At 43.0% G+C, this 15,196-nt stretch overlaps 2 protein-coding genes across 2 annotated transcripts; one reads left to right on the top strand and one right to left on the bottom strand.

Moving 5' to 3' along the window:
- The first annotated feature begins 3,036 nt into the window (after positions 1–3,036).
- LOC115384789 (actin-related protein 8-like) lies at positions 3,037–7,213 on the top strand. The gene is given in 18 exon segments (XM_030087018.1): positions 3,037–3,321; positions 3,950–3,978; positions 3,980–4,032; positions 4,035–4,082; positions 4,085–4,116; positions 4,225–4,294; positions 4,297–4,334; positions 4,444–4,545; positions 4,652–4,825; positions 4,963–5,056; positions 5,210–5,342; positions 5,432–5,585; positions 5,682–5,777; positions 5,852–5,992; positions 6,077–6,404; positions 6,797–6,960; positions 7,052–7,064; positions 7,067–7,213. Coding segments are annotated over 18 exon segments (1,932 nt in total). The 5' UTR covers positions 3,037–3,186; the 3' UTR covers positions 7,195–7,213.
- A 1,037-nt stretch (positions 7,214–8,250) lies between these two features.
- LOC115384790 (selenoprotein K-like) lies at positions 8,251–9,869 on the bottom strand. The gene is given in 5 exon segments (XM_030087019.1): positions 8,251–8,350; positions 8,679–8,753; positions 9,478–9,541; positions 9,544–9,567; positions 9,836–9,869. Coding segments are annotated over 5 exon segments (282 nt in total). The 5' UTR covers positions 9,855–9,869.
- Between the last annotated feature and the right edge of the window lie 5,327 nt (positions 9,870–15,196).

Below are 15,196 nucleotides of genomic sequence, written 5' to 3'. Positions count from 1 at the left end.
ATGAAGCTCGTTGCGCAGATACATGCAGTTTTTGCCTCTGACAGACTTTCTGATGTATGATCTTTAGCATTGGTACTGAGAGCCTTTGCTCTCTTGGAGTATTTATCCTCATAAGATCTGGAATGAAACAGCCACGGAGAAGCAATAGGATTGCAGGCTATACGAGCCTCCTTCTGCACAAACTCAGTAAAGCAATCAAAGGTGGGATACTCCCCGGATGCATCAAGTTCTTCCACAACAATCCTACTCCACTTGCGTACAACCCAGTCCGGTAATTTTCTCAAAAGTTTATGATTTTCTTCACAATCATTCAGAATAGACAGACCTTTGACGTGAGGCATAGCCTCTGCACAGCTCTTCAAGAAATCTGCAAAATCCCTGAGTGCAAGAGTGTCATTTGGATCAATCTTAGGCCACTTCATGAGCTTATCTCGAAAGGCCTTCTGAACCACGAAGGGATTCCCATATCTGTCCTTTAAAACGACCAAGCCCCTTCATAAGCGTCTTCAGAGCTCCGGTAGAAGAATCCCTCAACAGCTTTACGAGCTTCTCCTGTGAGGTAACTTTTCAGATACAGCATTTTTTCACATGCAGGAATGGGCTTTCTGTCAATTAGCGTGGTGAATGACGTTTTGAAATCTAGAAACTTTAATGGGTCACCAGCAAACATAGTTTTCGGGAACGGGCAGACGATTTAAAGTAAGAGAGCTTGCAATTGCTTCAGCTAAGCTGGCTGTTAGATTCTGTGCAGACTCCTGTGACTGGGGTAACATGGCTACTGTGCTGCATTGTCCATTCAAATCCATGGGTGGGGTTGTCTTGACAGCACGGGCCGAGATATTGCACTCCCCTCCTGCACCACCTTCAATCTGATTGTAAGTTCGAACACGAGCAGCAGCCACGTTGACATCCATCTGTGCTTCCAGCATTTTTAGTTTTGTTTTCTCTTCCTCTAATTTCATGTCAACTTCAGCTTGCCTTTGCTTCATTTGAACCATCATTTGTGATTCATGCAGCTTCCAGTCAGTTTCAAGCTTACTGAGTTTAGTTTTCTGAGCTTCTATCTCCTGCATGGACCTTATTTGTTCTAATTTAGCTGCAAGATCAGCTTCTGCATCTGCTCGCTTACTTGAGGTTTGGAGATGGCTGACGAGTTGTCCGAGTTTTCAGAGAGAACAGTATCTGTGTCTGTACCACCAAATATTGAAGCATATTCGTCACGGTTTAACATCATGCGCACTCTTTGCTTTTCAACTTCAGCTTTAAAGGTGGTTTTATCTGGCTCCACTTCCAGCCGTTTACTGACAAGATCACATATTTCTGTTGTGAGAGTATTACAAGCGTCCATTTTCTGCACAACATTATCATTATTTAAGGAGTGGCGTTGGAGTGGCTCATAATTTTGATTCACATGATCATATGCAGTTTGAATTTGTTTGTTCATCTTCTCCAAATCCTCAGTTCCACAGAAATTCTTTAGTCTTGTTCTAGAGTCTCTGGCGATCACCTTCCAGGATTCATAAGCCTTAATGAAGCTCTTTAAATGTTTTTAGCTGCTTCATCCCGCATTTGTTTCCCTTTTCTGTAAGTTGCCGCTCACGAACATCCCTACAGGGAATGTCTTCCTGATTTTCATTAAGACTTTCTTTCACCCTTTCTGATGCTGACATTTTGTTCAATTTTATGCTTGGATGAATCTGTGATATGGCTGATTACAATAATACGCACCAGACTATGCTTCAACCTTTGAGTATCACTTCCACAAGCCACCATGAGTGAGGTGAAATATTTTACAACTTAGATTAATCAGATCGGCTTCACAAGAAAAACTCCCAAAGAGGTAACTAAACAAGATCATTAAATAAAATTTATGTCCAAACCTTCAGACTGAGTTTAACCTTAAAGTTGATCAAAGTTTCAGGCACCTTTGGCTTGTTTCACAATCATTGAAACCGGAAATGACTTGAACGACATCATGGCGTGCAGCAACTCAGTCCGTTTCAGGACGATGAAGTCAGTACCTCAGCTCGTTTTGGTAAATAAATTTACCACAGTCTCTCACTGCGCCTGCCGCCTCCGTTCAGATTGCTGTTGTTCCATCTTGCCTGTGATCCTGCAGATCAACAAGGAGCACGTCGGCGTCCGGAGATTGTGATGACAGCAGCGTGTAGATCAGCAGCGCGGCAGAAGACACAGGTGTAGCGTTGAATCTCACTTTGTAGTGATGAAGTTCACTTCAGCGTCGAGTTTCACTGTAGCAGACCTTGGATTGATGAGGCGTGAGCTCGTACTGATGCGCAAGGTTCTTTATTTCACTGAAGATGCGTTGCTTGCGGCACCGTGAAACTGTATTTTAAAACATGTATGCAGACAAAACAAAAAAAAGATAAACATTTTAAATCAACATTTCACAGTGCAATCAGATATTAAACGTTTCACAATTATAAGTTCCCCGATTGTACCTCGCTGCGCTCTCCAAGGAATGCGAAGTCCGAGTGAAGCCGCCAGCAGCAGCGGCTGCCTGACGGCTGTGTCAAACAAAACAGCTGACAGCTGAGCGGACGCATTTAAAGTTCGCGCGCAGGTAACTTCCGGGTCGTCTTTTCAAATGCAAAGAATATAAAATATACAAAATGAATCACACATTACTCAACAATATTCAAATCCATATTTGTCCAGCCCTTTGTCTTTTTACCCGTTTCGTTTTCCATTTAATACAAATTGAAACACAATAAAATAACATTATGGCCATTTACAATTATTATATAATATTTACATTGACACTATGATTACTACTATTATTATAATGTAAATTCATGTTTTGTTTTTTTCAGGATCTGTAAGTGTTAACAGACCTGTGGCCAGAGACTTTTTGTTTTGAATAAACTAGTGTTATTTTCTTGCTGTTCAATACTTATTCGTTTTCAAAAGGAAAATATTTAATACTTTCTTAAGATTCCTCTTTCGTCAGATTGTGCACTTCGGACAAAAAACAAGGAAACACCAAAAATCCGTTTGACGAATAGAAATCATCGTTTCATGACACGTGACCAAAACACGGAAGTGTCGTCGGCCGCTGTCTGCGTGCTGCAGCTCTCCATACAGAGGAGAAACTTCGTCTTTTTCAGACTTTACGGCTTTGATACCTGAACTGAAAAATCGTCAGCGGGGTTTTGGGCAGCGAAGATGACCCAGGCTGAGAAGGAGCAGGATAACGGAAAAGAGAAAGAGAAGGATCGAGAGAAGGAGAAAGAGAAGGAGCAGCAGCGCGGCGTGAAGAGACCCATCGCCCCTCCGGTCATCCCGGAGCCCCAGCAGGAGGTCAGGCTCTTTACTCACTGAATAAACTCATCTTTCACTTTACATTTTTTGACACAGCCAGACAGATGTGGTTCTGCCGAAAGCCACAGAACTGCTCAGAACTGGGGTTTCAAACATCAGGTCCGTGAGCCAAAACCGGCCCGCACGATGCTCCCGTCTGTCCCTTTGTCGGAACTTTGAAAAAGATGTAAGAAGCTGGGGCATCCTGTCAAACACAGTGCTTCAGAGTGACCCCGGTCTTAAAGAAATTAGAAAACACTCAATAAATGTCCCATGTTCCATATTCTGCCAAACTGCAGATAATAATTTATTTTGCCTGTGAATATTTGGGCGCTTGGTAGCTTTTGAGCTCAACTTTTTTTTATTCTTGAGCTAAAATCTCCTCAAGCTCTGCAGAATTTCTCAGATGGCCTGACAGAGAAGATGCAATATTATCACCCAGGTCAGTCTTTCAAGCGGCTGGTGGCTTCCATCTTTCAGATCTATCAATCTGAATCAGTTCTAAAAAAAAAAAAAAAGAGCCCCACATGTCTCCATGCATATGACTTTAAGGGATACAGTGTGTTCTCGGTTCATACAATGATGTCCTCATTTTGACACGTTTCTCACTTGTATTTGCTTTTTACAGCAAATACAAAGCAACTTTGTGGTCGTCATCCCCGGGTTCGAGGACGCTGCGCATCGGTCGAGCCACAGACACTCTGCCGGTGACTGTCCCCATGTGATCGCACGCAGACACAAGCAAAGCGGGCAGGCTAGATATGAAACGCATGGCTTCTGAGAGGAGGCTTAAATGTAAGATTCACACAGTCCGACGCAGCCGGTATGCATTCATTCAGTTAGTGTGCGTTCTACTGTTTGCTAATCAAGCTCACGATGCCATCATTTTGTGTTTGCTGACAGAAACCAGAGAGCAATGAGCAGAGGCAGAATGGACTCAAAATGGTCGACCAAGCCATCTGGTCTAAGAAGATGTCAATGGAGTGAGGAGAACACCCGTCTCCTCTGAACAGGTCGGTTTACTCAAGAAACAGACCTGGTGTGGATATTTAAGTGTGCAAACCTCACAAACAGCAGATATCAGTGACGATCAATGCATCTGCTTTGTTGTGTGTGAATCAGGCCAGAGCGTACAACTGTCAGATCCGTCCTGCAGTGCTCGACAGCAGCTCCAGAGTGAAGTGGACCAACACAGGCCACCATCCTCCGTACCTGGTGGGAGAGGTCAGTGCTGGTGTCTGAATCTCTCAGATCTCTATGGATAAAAGAGGTTTTGACGCTGGTGTTCGGTTTTCTAACTTCTTTGACCGACCCGCCTCCATTCTGCCAGGCTCTCTATGTGAATCCATCCGACTGCTACAACATCCACTGGCCAGTGGTCAGAGGTCAGCTCAATGTGCACGCCGGCCCTGGAGGCTCGCTGAGCGCCGTCCTGGCTGACCTGGAGACCATCTGGAGCTATGTTATTCAGAAGCATCTGGAAATCCCCCTCAAGGACTTAAAGGTGAGCGACATCTTACATCTCATTTCTATTGTCTGAAAGGCAACGAGAATATTAAACCAGCAGTGAGATTAAAGTGCACAGACGGAGGAAATTCACAATTAAACTTACTTTTTTTTCTTTTAACCTCTTCTTGCTAGTATTACAGGTGTATTCTTCTGGTCCCTGACATTTACAACAGACAGCACATCAAAGAGGTTGTCAACATGCTGCTGCTCAATATGAACTTCTCAGGTAATACACATACAGACATGTTCAGCTTCACACAGGAAAACAGCCTGTATGGACTGACTCCATGCTTCAGCTCTGACGGAGGGTTTATGATTATAATCTACCATCAACTTCTCTTTTGCGCGGGTGTGTGTGTGTGTGTGTGTGTGTGTGTAGCTATCATTGTGCACCAGGAATCTGTGTGTGCTACCTTTGGCAGCGGCCTGAGCAGTGCATGCGTTGTGGACGTAGGCGACCAGAAGACCAGCCTCTGCTGTGTCGAGGACGGAGTTTCCCATCGAAACTCCAGGTACAGCTGAGAAAACTAAACTGGACACATAAAAGTATTTTTTTTAAGTGAAGGATTTCCACGGTTCAGTTCTGTCTTTATTTCTTCAGGTTGTGTTTGGCGTACGGCGGTTCAGATGTGACTCGCACTTTCTTCTGGCTCCTGCAAAGAGCAGGATTTCCCTACAGAGACTGTCAGCTGTCCAACAGACTGGACTGTCAGCTCTTACAGCAGCTCAAGGAAACCTTCTGCCACCTGAATCAAGTGGGTTATTTGTATTATGGGACGGTACTTGTGCATTTTGAGTCCGTGGAAAATAGTTTCTGCCTAGACTGATAGCAGAATGCGTATCATTTCCAGGATATCTCAGGACTACAGGATCATGAATTTCAGACACGTTTCCCAGAAGCCCCGGCTCTTCTGTACCAGGTTCGATTGGGAGATGAGAAGTTACAGGTACTTGTTCCTAAAGAGTAGCGAATGATCGTATTGTTTCCGACTGAAGCTGAAAAGCGGTTTCCCCTCGTCAGGCGCCCATGGGTCTCTTCTACCCGACCACGTTTGGTATCGTTGGCCAAAAAATGACGTCGCTTCAGTACCGTTCACAAGGCGATTCAGAGGACCCTCACGATGAGCACTACCTGCTGGCCACGCAGAGCAAACAGGATCAGGTGACAGATACAGACACCACTTTGAAAGTGTGACTTCTGGTCTTTCTCTATTTTATTGGCTAAAAATCTCTTTTTCTCCAACAGTCTTCCAAATCCACTGCAGACCGGAAGGCCATTTCCAGACCAGGTGGAGGTTTGGACGGTGAGATGAGCAGCCAGGGAGGGATGGGGGATCTGTCAGACCTGCCCCGGGGCTGCGGGAGCGGCATCGGTGGCGGCAGTTTAGGAGGAGGAGGAGGGAGCCAGGGCGAGATGGAGCTCGGGCCTGCACAGGCGGAGTGTCTGATGGGGGCTGGAGAGGTGGAGGAACCCCTGTCTGCTCACCTCTCCAGGAAGACTGCCATCATGAACCAGTTTGAGAGCAAAGCACTCGGACTGGACAAGGCCATCCTGCACAGCATCGACTGCTGCGGTAAGAAAGTCATTTTGGAATCCAGAGTTGAAGTAAAACTGTCAGTCTGTCACACTCTTCTCAGTGAGTGTGCCTTGATCACCAGCAAATCAAACAAAATGAGGAAAAGTAAGTAGAGACCTGGTTGATTCCCACTGGTGCAATCACTCCTGTTATGGAAAGAGGTATTTACACCATTAAAATATGAAAAACTCACCAGCTCATTGACGGCTGATTTTAAACAAAATGCAATACTGGCTGTTTTCCAATGTGTCCGCTGTGGCTCCTGTGCCTGAGGTTTCCAACCACCGCATCGCGACATAACAGCAGAGGGAAAAAAGGACATGGAGGAGGACAGCTGCTTCGAGATGTTTTTTTTTTTTTTTTAACTTCAATTTCTTTTTTTGTTACAGCGTCAGACGAAACCAAACGGAAGATGTACAGCTCCATCCTGGTGGTGGGAGGAGGGCTGATGTTTCATGGTGTTCAGGAGTTTTTGCTTCACCGTATCATCAACAAGATGCCTCCCTCTTTCAGAAGGCTCGTCGACAACGTGGAAGTTATCACGCGTCCAAAGGTAACCCGGAATCTTTTCCGAAGTTTGAGAAATTCAGGAAAAAAAAATTCACAGCAGCTCTCGTTGACCTTAATCGTCTGACATGCTGCAGGACATGGACCCGCGCTGATCTCGTGGAAGGGTGGAGCAGTGTTAGCCTGTCTTGACACCACCCAGGAGATGTGGATCCACCACAGGGAGTGGCAGCGCTTCGGCGTCCGAATGCTCCGAGAGAGAGCGGCCTTCGTCTGGTGAAGCGGACTGCAGAAAGTCATCGGTGTTGAATTGTTTCACCTCATGGAAAGAAACATTTTTCCCCAACAGATTTTATGTATAAAGACTATTTTAGCTGTATTAAATCCATGCTCTGAACTTTCCCTTTGCAGCATTAAGGTCAATGCGTTGTTTTTAACTGCCAGGTGTGGTTATTGTGCAGGCAGTATTTCACACCCCACTATCTTCAGGTATGTCTGGCACTGTAAATAAACCTCTCTCACTTTGGTAGGTAAAATCCATCAGGATGATAACAGCACTGAATTTATACAGTTACATGCAGCATAAATCAGGTTTTTCATCTGCAGCAGAGGGTAAATGAATACAAATGTGCCTCACTGCTCTTCCAGTCTGACTTTTCAGATACCAGATTATCTATGTCAGATGAATGGCGGTGGCTGTGATACAGATGATTAAAGTGAGTGGTGTATAACTCCATATCAAGTCATAATTACAGAACAACACAAATTTGGTGTTAAATTTTATTGAAACAGAAGGGTTCAAATCAAAGAAACAAGGTAATCATTCCCAGGAGGGAACTGGATGTAACCATTCGGTGGAACTTCAATCCAAAAGACTCCAGCGACTTTTAGTTGGAAGGGCAGAAGTGAGGAAAAAAGTGATGCGGTGGCTGCTGTATCGGCCGTTCTGGCCCCTACGTGTAGGAATTCCCAGAAAGGCGTCATGAAACTGCTCGTGGCAGCGGCAGCTGGTGAGGAGGGGCTTCAGCACTGCGACAGGCGCTGTTTAAAGCCCCGTGCCTACACTCAACGTGTAGGCGTTTACCTGGAGAAATTCAACAGCAGTCACATAATTTTTCTTTCAATTCTTGAAAAAATGTTCATCTTGAAAATGATACAACACTGAAGCCTATCATGGAAATGTTTCAATGGGAAATTAACAAGTACCAGGTGGAGACGGTGTGGCTGCAAAGTGACTTATGACATTAATGAAGTCTTAATATTAACTTTGTTTAAAAAAAAATCTGTAATAGAAGCTCTAGTGATCACAGGGGGTTAAAAAAACAAACAAACAGTCTTACCTTCCTCATCCTCCTCCACCCATTGGTGGAGCATTGGGGCCCGCACCGTGGGTTATTCTCCCCATCCGCCTTCTGCCACCAGGTGGCCCAGGAGGGCTGCAACAGAAATGTATGATCATGAACAATAACTCTAATACTTGAGTCTGCCACTGAAAATAAAAAAGAAACTCTTATGATCACATAAAAAAAGGTTATCATTACTGGTGAATCTCAAACAAAGCATCTCTTTTTTGTCACAGTTGAACGTGATACCCCGATGGAACTATTGTACTCGTTCTTTTCCCCTGAGAAAGTTACAAGCCACCGTTGAGACTGCTCCTGCCATCAGATTGAGTTACTTCCAGCGTTAAAGATAAAGGGGACGTGTCAGTGGTGTCTCCAGTGGGTTGCTACCAGTCGTGAAATGAGTGTTTTAGGGACTTACCCTCTCCCGTCACTGAAGCGTGACGTACCACTCTGTCCATCTTTCGTCAAATCAGGATGAACCAGCGTTTTAAAACTGACAGACAGAAAAATAAAGGATGTTAACAGCTGTAGATTTACCCCTCCTAATTACAGGATTTTATTTCAAAACTTGACAGTAAAAATGTGACCAACAAGAAGGTTTGAGAAACTAACATTTGGTTGTCACTGTTAGATGAGTGTGTTAAAGGATACTGATAATCTTAAACAAAGTTATCACAGGTCTCCATTACAAAAAGGCTGATGGGGTTTCAAAAGTTAGTAGACAGAGTACAAACTGTTTTTCATCATCGTACAATGAAAAATTTAAGAGCTGCTCCTCCCACAGTGCAAATGAATAGAATGTAAGAAACAAATAGAACTATGCAACAAAAATAGTGCAATATGCCAGTAGGTTCATAGATGTATGTCAGTATAGTTGTGTGACTTATTTGTGGTGCACAGAATGTGTGATTTAGTGTTGTGACTCTGCCAAAGTACTTTAAAATCATCACACAAATCCACCGAGCAATGTGTTACTTTGCCCTTCAAGCAACACATGCAAGATTAACTGACAAGCTGCCACAAAATCAGTATAATCAGATTAATTATGTGAAAAATAACCTCTAAAACATTCCTCACATAAAAAAAACATGTTTTCTGACCATGGTGGAGGAGCTCTGAACCTCGGAGTGCCAGTACTCCACAAACCTCAGAAGATAAAGTTCACACAGCTCAAGAGGAGACTGGCCCTGATGTGTCGGTGAGAATGGGTGACTTACAACAGGCCGATGAACTCCACTGCTCCCCAGAACAGGTCGACCAGCAGGGACAGCCTCCATGGGACTGTAACCTGTTGTCCAGGACCTGACCTGAGAGGGACAGGTGAGACACATTAGACATCTGACGCCTTCTGTGATCTCATTTCGATCGCTCACTTTTCCAAGTTATGTGGTTATCAGGTGGATTTCCTGTCACGCAGATTCAGCCACAAGCTAACTGGCTAAACGCAGCCTCGCTGTTTTCGTTACACGTTCCAAGTGAGCCGTTTACCGAACACTTCGACATACAGTCAAACCAACTGGAAATGTATAACACGTTTTCTAACAATAAAGACGGAAAAACAGACACAGCACTCACCGTTGGACACGTACACCATCTTTGACAACACGGCCACAACAGCTGTGTTTACGGATACACTTCCGGCTTTGGTCTTGCGTCATGCACGCATGCGCAGTCCCCGTTAAAAGAAACCTACAAAAAAAAAAAAAAAAAAACAAATGATGGAAGACATTCAATTAAAAAAAAAGACAGGATCAACTGAGAAAATGCTTAATATTCAAGTAATGAGGAATCTTTAGAATACACTAAATAATACACTAAAATAATTTAACTTTCCAAAAGTAATCCACCCTTCTAGACTTTACCCCTGTGCTTGATGTGCTGCAGCCAATCCCAGATGACTATGCAGAAGTGCAGGATACACTCTGGACAGGTCACCACTCCATCACAGGGCCAAGATAACCACACAGACCTAGGGGAAACTGTAGGATCTCAAATGAACCTCACATGATTTTCAGCAGTGGGAGGGAATGTGAGTATACAGGGAGAACAAGCAAACTCCACACGAGAGACTGCCATTATTTGAAGGATTTTTGCGCTTGTTTTTTTTTTTTTTTTCAATTATGTAGTTGCATTTTTAAGTTCCTCAAGAATATATTAAATATGTTGTTATATGCTCACACTCTTTCAATCAGCGATGATCCTCATTAAACATAGCACATGTGGTATTCTCAGGCCCCACAAAGTACTTTAGAGAGGGACTATGTGACATCCATTGGGAAGGTGAGATCTGCTTCTGGCATGGAGATTTGTAAACAAGTGTTGATGGAAATTCATCACAAACTACTGCAGAAGACACACACCTGTCAAGTACAATCAGGTTGGTTTGTGACAGCATCTGACCAATCACTGGTCAGAGCAGAACACCTGTGAAGGCCTGTGATCAATGACACACTGGCAGCAGAAAACAAGAAGACTTAACTTCTCTGAGAGGTAATAATAATAAATAATAATGCATTGTTTTTATATAGAGGTAGTCTGAGCTTTCCAACAAATCTGTCTAAGTATTTTTCTCCAATAGTTTGCAAAGTCTTTGATCAGCACAAGGTGGATGATGATTGAAGTTGCCAGCAGTTTTGTCTTGAGGATGTTTGGTTTAACTGTATTTATCTAACGTTGTATGGAAACCCATTGACTAATGACTAACCCATTGACTAATGTTCAGATTGGTGGGAAGGTGAAGATAAAGACCAAGTATTGCTACATTGATGACACTAGTAAAGCTGAGATCTTAGAGCACCTATCCAAACCAGCCTTTTAAAACATTTTTACACAGTGCTGACACAAATTCAAGAATGACTGTTGCAAAATTGTGCAAAATGTTGTGTGCCTCAATTAAATGCACTGTGGATAACTTGGTTAATTGGTTAACACCTAATTTAACTACTTACTGAAGTTCACTTTTTGAAATGTCAGTGAATGTGTGAACTGGGAGTCCCTCAGCAGCACCCGTACCATGAACCTGTTCAGGCTGTGTGCACGGATTTACCCAATTATTGTAATGTCCTTACGAGCAGTTTAAATGTGCCATGTGGTTCTTGACACCTTATCTTACTACTTCCAAGCAGTGCAATTTTTAATTATATGACTTAAGGTACATGTGGCCACCAGACAATGCTGAGAATCTCATGTGCTGTGGGCTAATTCACTCAGAAGAAAGCAGAAAGGGCTTTTGGGGGAAAAAAAAACCTTAATGAAATTAATGAGAAACTACTGAACACATTTTAAAAATACCATTGTCCATTGGTTCTACAGTTTGATCACAGTAAGTTTGAATCATGCTTGCAATCCATACTTTACAGAACAAAATCAGATGAGAATCATTTACCAACCATGTGTGTAATTTACTGTATTATGGTAATGTTTAAGTAAATTAAATTCACATTGGAATGTGATAAGACAGTTTTTGTACAATGCTTATGATGAATAATACACCTGGAAATATGGAAGTGCTATTAACATAAAAAGGGGAAAATTTTTGTGATTTCACATAACAAAATGTGATCCAATTTAAAAAAATAAACTCATGTTATTTGTTTTCAGGACCTGGATCTTTACGACGTGACGGTTTTCACCTTTTTCTGTGTCCCATAGTCCTCTCCTCTTACTGTAAATTAATCAAGCATTGTGGGTTCACATCTTTTTGTAACGCAGTCCTGCACACGTGGCCTGTTCTCATGACCTGCATCATGTCTCACAGGGGTTTGTGGGACAGTCTGTGGCAGCTGTCTGCAGCACAGGTCCCGTCCTCTGAGCTTCACTTCCTTTCTCAGACTCAGCCTTGTACCCCTGTGTCTCTGTTTCTGACTTCTGACTGGATGCTCCTCTGATGATACCGGCTTTGTGCAGCTCTCGTCGTACCATCTTAACGGAGATGCTGTGGGAGAGGTGTGTGTTCAGCTCCGAGGTGATCTTTGAGGCTGTGTACTCCGGGTGCTCGTCCACCATCCTGAGGAGTGTCTGTCGGTCGCCGGCGGCGAGCTTGGTGTTGCGCCCGCTGTTCTTCTTGGCTGATGCAGTCCGCCCATGCTTCACGTACACGGTCATGACTCTGGAGACTGTTCCTCTTGCCACATTGAACAGCTGGGCAGTTTTTGTGACGGATGCACCTGACAGACGAGCAGCAACTATCTGGCATCTTTCAAACTCTGTTAGATCACTCTATCAGGACTCCACACTTTTGACTGAGTGGATGCTTAGGGTCCAACAGGCAGCTCACGGGGAAGCAGCAGCCTCCATCTCTGCTGCTGTTCACATTTTATGTGATTTTGCACAATCAAGTGGGCTCATCCTGTGAAAGGGGGGGGGGGATACATCAGTCATTTGTGGATTCATAGCTACTCTATGATCTAATATTATCTGGTTACATAAAAAACACAAATGCAGTGGCTTCATAAACCAAGCAGATTACATCACAGTGGGTTTCTTGAGAATGTAGCAGGTGAAACGGGTTTAAAGAGAGCAGCTCAGTAGTTCTGGAGTGTTTGTAGACATCGATGATGATAATGAAGGATGCTGATAAAAGTCTAAACCACGGGAATCGCTTCCGCCTATAACGCCAATCCACGCCATCGTGTTCAAATAAAACAAGAACGAAAAATAAAGCAAGTGCAGTGACACCAGAATGACATACTTACAGAATGAAATGTGTCAATTCTATGGAAGTAAATCTGTGCCATCTGATTTTGAATTTGAATTTTTAGACCTGAATTATTTTTGCATCGAAATCTGACTTTGAGTTTTAAAAGCGTTTGAATTTCCAGCACTGATTTCTTTTAACTGTGTAAAAAAATTCATTGCAAAAAAAATTCAATGTCTAAAAAAATTCAGTGCAAAAAAATTCGACGTCTCGAAAAATTCGGTGTAAAAAAATTCGACGTCTCAAATTCAGTGTCCAAAATTCGGAGTCAGAAATTCGCAGGCAACATCCGGGTAACTACGTCCCTACGGAAGCCCTAAAAGGACAAGATTGATCTTTTTTTTTTCCGCGAACCGGAAATCACAGGCTTTCGCCAGACAGCGACGCTCCGCTGCCCCGGACCGCAGACAGAGCTGAGTTTGCGCTGTTAATGAGTTATTTTGTGCTGTTGCCCTTTCAATAACTTATATGATGCACGCAAATCAAAACTATCTGTCCAGAATCTGCACAGTGCAGTAGCCATGTTTTGCCTCCTAATACACGGACCTGTGTGTTCTCTTGCTGCTATCTGTGTTTTAGAGCAGGACGAGCTGCAGCCTTCCAAAGAACGGCAACAACCTCACCACATTCACCAGGTAGCTTTATGTAAATACTGCTGTTTCCATGCTGTTTGATACATGCAGACAGATGTGGGACATGCGAGAAAAATAGTTGAGCAGTGATTTAAAAGCTGATGGTGACTATATCAAAGACAGCAAGCAAACTACTGGAGAAACTTGTTCCAGGAGTTCTAATCAGTGTTAAACTTCAGTGGAGACATGGTTGACAAAGGTTTCCTTCAGTTCTGCTTTCTTTTGTTTTTTTCCCCCGATACTTTTGATTTACATGTTTCATAAGGAAAGGTTAGAAAAAAAACAAAAAAAAAAAAAAACGATAGCATAAAACATAGCTCAAAACAAAACACACCCATTCACACCTGGTAGACCTGCACCAAAAGACACATATGCACATACATGTACACACAACATGCACAGAACACTGATAATGATAAGAAAGAAAATAGTAATAGTTTGAATATCATGTCCAGTTCTGCTTTGTTAATGTCATAAAGGTGTCATCTAATTGCATTAACTCACTCACTCACATGCTCACTAACTCACTTTCATTTACTCACACATTCATGTTTATTGACCGATGTCTTGTGTCTTTTTTATTTTACAGAAGGAGCTGGATGTCGTGATGAGAATGTGGAACACCCAGGGGATCCAGCCAGGCACTAAAGGACACGATGTGGTTCCATGGAAAACCTTTCCTCTGTATCATGTACCAGAACTTCACCAAGCACAGGACGACCTCCAGCCAGTGGACAGAGGGAACATTGTCTTGGAGGACATCTGTCTTTGGAAACCTGACTTTGTCTGTGATCCAGATCTTCACCAGCTCTGCCTTGTGGTCATGAACAAAGTGAATCTTGAGGCAGGTCATAAGGCTGCTGGTAACCAGACTGTACAGACAGCTGAGGTTTTAATGAGAGCACGGCTGTCAGAGTCAGATTAACCCCCACCTACCAAAACTGTTCTCACAACAGCTATTGTTAAAAAATGTAGCCTACTGTGTTGAGCACACTTCCATTTCCAGTGTTTTATACACACCTGTTTTCTGATTGTCTCTTTTTACGGTGTTTGTATGAATTATTCCATGGATGCCTTGGAACAAATAAATGTGTTTAATTTTAATGTGGGATGTTTGCATGTCCTCTAAGTCCAACTATGCTTCACAAATATCCACAGTTTCTAAAAGAAAAAATCCATTATTCCATTGTATATGCTTCACTTACACTGCTGTGCTCAGCTGTGGCATTCTTTAATACTGAAGTAACATTCAAGATCCATGTGTGCTAAGCTTTTTTGGAAAGGTCAAACCATCATCAGGTAATGTTAATTTTTATAGGACAGTCTCAGACAAATGCCTGAATGTAAATCATTTTTGTAGATATTTTGATTTTCACCTCAAAGATGTCAGACAGAGCCTAATAAAGGTTGATGTCAGCTGGTTTGTCTGAATCTTACACCTGTGTGGCAACAGTGTGACGGAACAAATGGTTAACTTGAAACCTAAAACCAGGCATTTCAGTTTATGGTACAGCCAAATCTACACCACGGCTAAATTTCAGTTAAGATCCATAAATTTGTGTGAATGGAATCTCTTGTTTTGACTGATTTGAGTCAGTTTTTACGGAG

The sequence above is a fragment of the Salarias fasciatus genome, unplaced genomic scaffold (genome assembly GCF_902148845.1).
Source record: "Salarias fasciatus unplaced genomic scaffold, fSalaFa1.1, whole genome shotgun sequence".
NCBI lineage: Eukaryota > Metazoa > Chordata > Actinopteri > Blenniiformes > Blenniidae > Salarias > Salarias fasciatus.
This window is presented reverse-complemented; position numbering and strand designations above follow the sequence as displayed.